Genomic DNA, 9,477 nt, shown 5'->3' on the forward strand with positions numbered 1-9,477 from the left:
CACTAATGTCTATTCTCTAGCTTCAAACCAAAAACCATAATATTATAGATTTGTTTTGTTATGCCAGCATTTTAAAACCGGACAATGAAACGTTTGCCAGAAATTTTAAGGTTTTATGACATAATTGTTGAAGCTATGTTTCACTCTTAGGAAAGCATATTGGAAATTATCTGTGACAACCCGCCCCGTGGGAACTACCTGCCCGGTGGGTCCCAGGCTCACAGCGCTGCAGCGCACCAACCCCAACCCCTCCATTATGAGTTCTCTTTAACTCCATAATTAAGTTGTTGGTGAGCTTCGAACCCAGAACCTCACCCCTTTAACGACATTTCCACTGGACAAGCTGTCACATTATCGTTCTTTCAGAAAATGGGCCTGCCTGATACTTGCCATCCTTTAAAGAGTGAATTGGTTAAAAAAAATATAAAATAGGCCTTGCTCACGTTGAATGCATCTGAAAATATAAAATAGGCCTTGCTTACGTTGCTTCCAGGGCAACATGATTGTTTATCCAATTAGTAAACATACTTCAATAACCCACAAGTCCACAGCAACGATACTCACTAGCACAAGCTTGTTTATTGTTAGAATCTACTGTTCTAGCTCAGGCTGTGCTGCACACATTGTGTTTGTGGAGACATGGATTTTTGAATCTCCTCAATAAACTCATAAACACCCACCAAAACTTTGAAGGTTATAAATACGACTCTATGGGGTTGTAATTTATTCACCCACACAATGCATGTCCTTGTTGCATGTGCGTAACTATACTAGTAGAGATCGTATTAGGGTTGATCAAAGCTCCAATTCATGTTATGGAGTGGTTCACATCCACGATACCTTCCTTGTTGATCTTCTTCTTCCTCTTTTTCCATTTACATAAATAATCAACTTCTCTCGATTTGGTGCTTCAGACGTTATTTGTTTGAGAATACGTAACATTTTCTTGTTCTTTTACTGCTTCAAAAGGATTTTGTGAATGTTAATTAAACATGTATTATAGATATATTCATAGTAATTCGCATCCGTCCTTTTCTTCTTCTTGATCATTCTTTGCCATATCTCCATTAAGAATCCATGTCCCATCATCCGCTTGAACCATACCTCTGTTCTCAACAACCCACCAATGACTAGGCACTAAGTACTTATCTTGAAGAGCATCTAATTCCTTGTTGACCAGCGCGATATCACGGTTAATCTCAAGCTTGAACTCCGCTTGGTTGTGTTGTGTCCCCGCCACGCCGTGCAAGTAAGCCTCCAGGTTATGGAAATGCGCCAAGTTTAGAGACCGTTTCAGATACTCTGATTTCAACGTGTTGATCTCAAGCTCCTCCCCTACATCTCTGAACCTGAACACCGGGTAATGCGGAATGAGATCCGGGGCATTTGTTATTCTCAAGATGTTGAGTTTTTTTAGAGACTCGACCAGTCTTCTGAAGTTAAGGTCACCGATGCGGGGACTGCCGAAAGCAAAAACCGTGACACAAGAAAGCGTGTCTCCAAGACTTGTTGTGGTCTTAGGCCATTCGTTATGGAGAAAGTCTGTGGCTGATAAAATAGATAGAACTGCGCCCAAGCTATGGCCTGTAAAGGTGATACTAACTTCTTCATGTTTGTACAATTCTAGTAACCTTTTGAGCTCTCCTTGAACCTAAAAACCAAAAAAAAAACAAGCCAGTGGGACGAGAAGTAATATTTTCAGACACCAACCAGTCACAACAATCCCAAAGTCCGAATGTGAAGTTAGTAAGGGAAAATGTTTTTTTGAGAGACACCTGTTCTTGTGCACTGGTCTTGTCAAAACGTGAGTGTGTATTAGAGGTTGTGTAAAGAGACAGCCAACCATTGGCAATGCGAGGAGGGTCATTTGGATCATTCGGGTCAGTACTAGGGAAAACCGAGGTAGCTAATTCAAGTGGGAAATCAAAATCGTTAGCCCATTCGTACAACTGCATAGTCCCTCGCCATGCTACAACAATGTCTCTTCTCCCTAACAACTCCTTGCCTTCGTCTGTAGCCACCGCAGTGTAACCTAACCAGTTAGAATCTTTGTTCCATGCTTCCCTTGACAATGAGTTGATTAAGAAACATTCCGGTAACCTTATCGACGATGTTCCATATATGTACTTAGTCACCTCGTACCTGGACGATAGCATTTCCTCACATGTTTTATATGGGGGGGGCGGATAAAAACTAAACCAAAATTTCTCAAACCGAAACCATATCATATAATCAGGGCCGACTTAGCAGGAAGGGCGTATAGTGCGACCGTCCTGGGATCCACTCCAAATCTAGTAATATTAGGGGTCTTGATTCTTTACATTAGCATGTTTGGTATATATTTGGACAATATTAAAACATGACATTATTAATTTTAAGTTGAAATATCAAATAGAAATGTATTTTTTTACAGATGCTTGAGTCAAAAAGCTCAAAACATATAAATTAAAAACTAACTATAGGGCTCTGAAATATTTTTTCCCAAGGGAACTGGAACCATTGAGCCCACCCTGCATATTATAAGTAGATATATATCGGTTACCTGAAAGGGTTGGCTTTGAGGTAGCCGGTACGAGCAAAAAGCTCCTCCTTGGTGTAGCAGCTATCTCCTACATATTTGGACCGACGGTCACTATTAAAGGTAACGTATCCGACCTCAGCCATGTCGCCGTAGTGGAGGATGTAACGGCGTAGATCCAAGTCAAGAGGATCAAGTAAGTCTTTCCATTTGCTATCGCCGCTCAGTTGCTTCCATCTCTTAGCAATATCTCCCACCATTTTCACTTTTCTTCTGATCCAAACGTCCTCCTCTTCCTCTTTGTGGCCTTGTAAAATTTGTTGGATTTTCAAAATGTTTGGATAGTTAATGCGTGAAGTTTTGGTCCTTAATACATGCTCTTCACATAAGTTTTGCCTTATGTTAAAGTTTTTTAAGTGTATATTACACACGTTATAATAGGTTCGATATGAAATTAATAAATATAACAAATATGTGCAGAAATTAAGCCCAAAATGTAATTAGTATAAATATTAATTACATTTAAAGATAAAAATCTGAATCACAATCACAAGAACTCCACAAATTATTTATTCAATTGTATAAAAATCAATATGTAGACCGAGAACTATGAAGTAAGAGATGCGTAGAGAAGTAAGTTCCAAGTGTCAGGGAGACCAGGGAGACACCAATGGCTACAGTCTAGACCCTTTGCGATACCATTGTAGAGACTTGGGTGTGCGTCTTTGCGATACTCCGAGAGAGTTGTGAGATCAAGAAGACGGACAGGTTTCTTGATTCGGCTCAACACTTTATTCACCACAACCCAACCTAAGGGCAATCCTCCTGGATATCTTTGTCCCATGAACGGCTGAGTTTGGCCCTTGCACGACTTCAATGGTTCGTTCCACTGCCTTCCACTGTTTTGAAACACAGTTAGTATTTTGAATTTATGCTTTAAAAGTCATCAGCTATCATTGCAAAACACTTATATTATTTTGAATCTCATCTCTGTAAGGTACCGTTAGTTTTAGACGGAGGGAGAGAGAAAAGAAAACTTACTCGTAGTGAACAGGAGAAACACCTTGAAAGAAGACTTGAGTGCGTGAAGGGTTAATGTTACCGTTAATCCATCGAGCCCATGTGTTTAGTCCTTTGTAAAAAGCCACAAGCCTGTTCATGTCTTTGTACAAGGTGTTTCCTTCCCTCATATAATCCCACCTACCAACCATTATTGTACATTTAACTAATTATAACAAGCATTTTATAAAACACTTGAAGAATATTGTCAAAAGAGAAAGAAAGAGAGAGGTTTTAAAGGCTTAAGTAATGTGAACGTACGGCTGGATTCCGTCAGTGTGAGTCCACCAGTGCCATGAGTTGAAAATCAGAACGTCCATGCCAAGCCAAGCATTGGCTTGTTTGATGGAGTCAAGTACAAGCACTCGTCCTGCCTTTTCTTGAACCACATCTACTAGAAACTGTGTTCTGTACAGAAGAATTGTCACTCCATAATCCTGCCCATTTTTCATTTAATCAGTTAGCGATAAAACAAGACTGTTAGTATTGTAACATCAAATGAAGCTATTTGGTTTATGTTAAAAAGATACGGAATTCTTGGACACTTAATTTTATCTACTTGTTAAAAGATGTCACTATGTCAAAGATCAAATTTATGTAACCGTTATTAGTTTAAGCAAATTGACCACATGTATACATATTTTCTTTGTAAAGACCAATATGTAGACGTATGTTATCTTAACTCTTTCTGTACCATCATTTAAATTAAATATAGGTTTATTTAAATTAGGTAGCCAAACAATCACTGCTATCATGGGTTTTCTACCTTGCAAGAGCATGTCAAATACGTATATATTCAAATATTTGAGCGAGGCATTCGTAGAAAAAAAAACAGAACGTAACTTCATATTTGTATCCTAACATTGATACTGAAAAGTGAAGAAATACCAATCAAATTATGTAAAACTGAAATATTACTTTTAAACATGTATATTCTGTTGACCAAAAAAAAAAAAAACATGTATATTCTTATATTTTCTTGAAGTAAAAGAGAGAGAGAGAGACACGTAAACCTAATGAAGAAGCTAAAGATCGAAGTCAGACCCAACGGAGACAGACTTGTCACTGTTAGCTACTGTGTAGTCGTGTAGATATGTATATGGAGAGATCCCAAAAAACAATTGCGTAAAAGTAATTAATTAAATTCGTGAAGGCCCACTTACTAATTTATTATACACTGTGATTAGAAAACGACAATGAAGAAAGAAGACGTTGACCTAAAGTGGTTATCAAAATCATATTGTGCATGGTGTCTTAATGAAACAATCTGTCGTTTGTGTTTGGTTTCTACATCCATTAGATGTTTCTTTAAAGATTGGTTAATAACTACGTACGACTTATGTCAGAATGGTCCATATTTCAATTCTCGTAACCTATACTTGTCTTGGCCACAAATATATTATCCTTACAATTTGCAATAATTAATAATGATACTATACAGGATTATCTTAAGCAACCAATAGCTTAAAAATAAAAGATAAGAATTTGAGAAGATATATTACAGATGGTGACATTGCAGGAACTCTTTTTCAACATCAATGTAAAATATGTCTCAGTTATGACTCATACATATATAGAATAAAGTCATTAATTAATCTCTTTATTTCCATTTTTTTAGTATTACATGACAAGTGTCTGTCGAATCCCAAACTTAAAGGAAACTAATATGTTATGTAACTGATCTCATTTGACATCTCATATATCATGCACGACTGGAAATAACTGAATGTCAAGAAAATTAATATTTACAGGTTTCATATTGGAGTTTAATCACTAGAATCATTTGTGGACAATTTTAATAATTATCCCAATAATTTGGTCTTACAAAACAAACTATCAACGTCTGATAGTTAATATTTTTTGGGAATATATATCAATTGTAGAAAAGTTTAGTCAAGTTGGTATATGGTTTACTACTTACATGTGTTTCGTTGGTACTGAATTGATGTTTTAAGATCAATCGATGAACATTTCCATAAAAGTACAGTTTTAAGTTTTTAACCTAAAAATTAATGAATAATTTAGATTAATATAATCAATTATAAGATATTCTGCACAGTATTAAAAAACACCTCCTCCCTAAAATATCAGATGAGAGAATTCAAAATAACCCATTCTATAATTGACTTTAGTCAAGAATTTTATTAAAAAATTAACTATGCATTGTTGTCATCAATTAATTCACTTAGAAATGTAACAAATGTTTATGTTCGACGGAGGTTCCGACGGAGGTCAACGTCGTCGGACATTTGTGACGAATTACCGACCAATTTCCGACCAAATCCAAAAAATTGAAGTCAACAAATGAGTCCAAACATCAAATTCTTTTATAACCTTATTATTATTGCAAGAAGAGCAGGGACATCTTAACATACCACTTTTTGCATCCGGTTGCTGTTGAACAAGCCTCATGAATTCTCCAATCCCTTGAACGTATTCTTCCGTAAGCAAATTGGTGTTCGGATCCAAATGAGGTTTATCCATCCACGAACGATAATAAACTTCTGAAGACATGATTTTCACGGAATTGTTATGACTAAAGAGAATGAAGAGAGAATGAAGTGTGAATGAGTTGAATGAGGAGGGGTTGTATTTATAGGAAATTGCTTACGGACCTCCGACGACTTTCCGACGAAATTCCGACGGATGTAATGCAGTCCGTCGGAATTCCGTCGGTATTGTCCAATCTCAAACGGCTATACAACGGTCATATATATTTGTCGGCAACGGTCACATAGTTCGTCGGAATTCCGTCGGTATTTTCCGACGGAATTCCGACGAACCATGTGACCGTTGCCGACAAATACATATGACCGTTGTGTAGCCGTTTGGGATTGGACAATTCCGACGGAATTCCGACGGACTTCTTTATATCCGTCGGAATTTCGTCGGAAAGTCGTCGGAGGTCCGTAAGCAATTTCCTATAAATATAACCCCTCTTCATTCAACTCATTCACACTTCATTCTCTCTTCATTCTCTTTAGTCATAACAATTCCGTGAAAATCATGTCTTCAGAAGTTTATTATCGTTCGTGGATGGATAAACCTCATTTGGATCCGAACACCAATTTGCTTACGGAAGAATACGTTCAAGGGATTGGAGAATTCATGAGGCTTGTTCAACAGCAACCGGATGCAAAAAGTGGTATGTTAAGATGTCCCTGCTCTTCTTGCAATAATAATAAGGTTATAAAAGAATTTGATGTTTGGACTCATTTGTATATGAAAGGGTTTTCACGTAATTATAAAGTTTGGTACCTTCATGGGGAAACTGGTTATGAATATGGTAGTACTAGCGAACCTCAGCCTGTTAGTGAACTTCAGCCTGATATTAGGTTAGAAGAATCTAGAACGGATATAGATTATGGTGTAGGTACTGAGCAGATGGTACATGATCATTATAGAGGGGAAGAACCAAACCCCGAGTCTAGGAGTTTTTTTGACATGTTGGATGCAGGAAAACAACCTTTGTATCAAAATTGTAGGGATGGTCATTCAGTCTTATCATCTGCAACTAGATTAATGGGTATTAAGACAGACTATAATTTGGCTGAAGAATGTATGGATGCGATTACTGATTTTGTCAAAGGTATTCTACCTGAGGATAACCTTGCACTGGGTTCATACTACGAGGTTCAGAAACTTGTTGCAGGTCTTCAACTACCGTATGAAGTGATAGATGTATGTATTGACAACTGCATGATCTACTGGAGAGCGGATGAGACACGGAATGTATGCAAATTTTGTGGGAAACCTCGTTATCAGGAGACGAGGGGAAGAGTTCCGATCCCATTCAAAAGAATGTGGTATTTGCCTTTGACGGAAAGATTGAAGAGGTTGTATCAGTGTGAGCGCACAGCAAAAGCAATGAGATGGCATGCAGAGCATTCCACAAATGGTGAGATTAGACATCCTTCAGATGCAAAGGCTTGGAAACATTTCCAGTCAACATATCCAGAATTTGCGGAAGAGAGAAGAAATGTTTATCTTGGATTATCTACTGATGGTTTCAGCCCATTTGGAAAGCATGGAAGGCAGTATTCTCTATGGCCAGTTATTGTGACACCGTACAACTTACGGCCGAGCTTGTGCATGCGACGATAGTTTTTGTTTCTCTCAATTCTCGTCCCCGGGCCAGATCATCCTAAAAGATCACTAGATGTGTTTCTTCAACCACTAATATATGAGTTGCAACAACTATGGGCGCATGGTTTTGAGACATACGATGTTTCGCGCAAAGAAAACTTTCAGATGCGGGCAGTACTTATGTGGACAATAAGTGACTTTCCAGCATATGGTATGTTATCTGGATGGACAACACATGGGAAGCTATCATGTCCATATTGTCAAGATGACACAGATGCTTTCCAACTAAAGAACGGAAGGAAAACGTGTTGGTTTGACTGTCACAGACGATTTCTACTACCTGATCATCCATACCGCAGGATTAAGACTTCGTTTACGAAGAATAAGCAGGTGTTTGATGGTCCACCTGAGGAAGTTAGTGGGAAAGATTTGTTGAAGCAGTTTAGGTATTTTGATGCAGAAAGGACGCCAGATGTAGGTGAACATGAATACATTCGAGTCAATGCGGTTGGAGAGCTACATAACTGGCACAAAAAGAGTATTTTCTGGGATCTGCCATATTGGGAGAGTCATCTATTGCGGCATAATTTAGATGTCATGCATATTGAGAAGAATTTCTTCGACAATCTGATGAACACAGTCCTTAACATCCAAGGTAAAACGAAGGATAATTTGAAGTCAAGGTTGGATTTAGTCGATATTTGTGATCGTTCTGAACTTCACGTTGATGAGAACGGTACGGCCCCTTTTCCCATTTATCGGCTGGATGGTGCTAGAAAAGAAGAGTTCTTTGATTGGATTACAGAGAAAGTGAAATTTCCTGACGGATATGCATCAAATTTGGGGAACTGCGTTGATAGAAGCGAAGGAAAGTTTACTGGCTTGAAGAGTCATGATTGTCATGTAATTATGCAGCGCCTCCTTCCATTTGCTTTTTCAGCATTATTGCCACGTAATGTTCAATCATATATGTTTAGTTTAAATTTAATATATATAAACTAATTAACTTTTCAATCATATATGTTTTTAATTTATAGGTGAATGATGGTTTGGCCAGAGGTCTTGTGTTCGATGATTGGGTACGCGAATTTGTGCAGGGACCAAACTATGTGGTCAAATCATATCCTAAATTTTGTACGCGAGGATATGCATTCACAAGGAAAGGTCATTCTAAGACAACATATGATGCTGGTGTTTCATCTTCTTCTGGTGACGATGTCTACTACGGCAACATAAAAGAAATATTGGAAATCCAATTTCCTGGAATGGTTGGATTGCGTTGTGTAGTATTCTATTGTGATTGGTATGACACCACCCCAGATAGAGGAGTGAAGATTGATGCGTTTGGTGTTACATCAGTTCATTCGCGGCGGAAACTTCAATATTATGATCCCTTCATTCTTGGTTCGCAAGCTGATCAGGTATGTCAATCTATTCATAATTTTTTACCAATATAATTAATTAATGTTATATATTTTACTAATACTTGTATAATTGATATGTATAGGTGTGCTACATCAGTTACCCTCGGGTGACGTACAGAGACGATCCATGGGTTACTGTAACGCAACTCAACCCAAGAGGACGAGTGGATGGAACTTCTGATGATGATGAACCATTGCAACCAGAGTCTACCAGCAACGCCCAGGCAGTTGAAGATTTGGAAAATGTTCAACTTGTTGAGAATTTGACTGTGTTTGGACATGATGCTGTCATGCATTCAGAGCCAGAAGCCGAGGTTGGGGAGTTTGATGAAGATTCAGAAGATTCTGATTAGTTTTTTTTTTTTTTATTGGTCCGTCGGAAATCCCTCG

General features: G+C 38.0%; 3 protein-coding genes across 3 annotated transcripts in view; 1 reads left to right on the forward strand and 2 right to left on the reverse strand.

Moving 5' to 3' along the window:
• Positions 1–925: 925 nt before the first annotated feature.
• LOC106328204 (phospholipase A1-IIbeta-like) lies at positions 926–2,860 on the reverse strand. The gene is made up of 3 exons (XM_013766596.1): positions 2,543–2,860; positions 1,776–2,142; positions 926–1,651 (listed from the first exon to the last, which is right to left on the reverse strand). Exons 1-3 carry the CDS (start codon positions 2,776–2,778, stop codon positions 1,010–1,012), a joined length of 1,245 nt encoding a protein of 414 aa, XP_013622050.1. The 5' UTR covers positions 2,779–2,860; the 3' UTR covers positions 926–1,009.
• Positions 2,861–3,001: 141 nt separating this feature from the next.
• LOC106328205 (protein trichome birefringence-like 40) overlaps positions 3,002–9,477 on the reverse strand; it is an 8,823-nt gene continuing 2,347 nt past the window's right edge. The window contains exons 3-5 of the mRNA XM_013766597.1: positions 3,839–4,014; positions 3,560–3,718; positions 3,002–3,417 (exon numbers count right to left, since the gene is read on the reverse strand). Of these exons, the coding sequence (XP_013622051.1) occupies positions 3,126–3,417; positions 3,560–3,718; positions 3,839–4,014 (627 nt within the window). The 3' untranslated portion in view covers positions 3,002–3,125. The remainder of the gene's footprint in view (positions 3,418–3,559; positions 3,719–3,838; positions 4,015–9,477) is intronic.
• LOC106328206 lies at positions 8,681–9,469 on the forward strand. The gene is made up of 2 exons (XM_013766598.1): positions 8,681–9,084; positions 9,171–9,469. The coding sequence occupies exons 1-2, from the start codon at positions 8,929–8,931 to the stop codon at positions 9,438–9,440; spliced, it is 426 nt and encodes a 141-aa protein (XP_013622052.1). The 5' UTR covers positions 8,681–8,928; the 3' UTR covers positions 9,441–9,469.

Source organism: Brassica oleracea, chromosome C3, assembly GCF_000695525.1.
Source record: "Brassica oleracea var. oleracea cultivar TO1000 chromosome C3, BOL, whole genome shotgun sequence".
NCBI lineage: Eukaryota > Viridiplantae > Streptophyta > Magnoliopsida > Brassicales > Brassicaceae > Brassica > Brassica oleracea.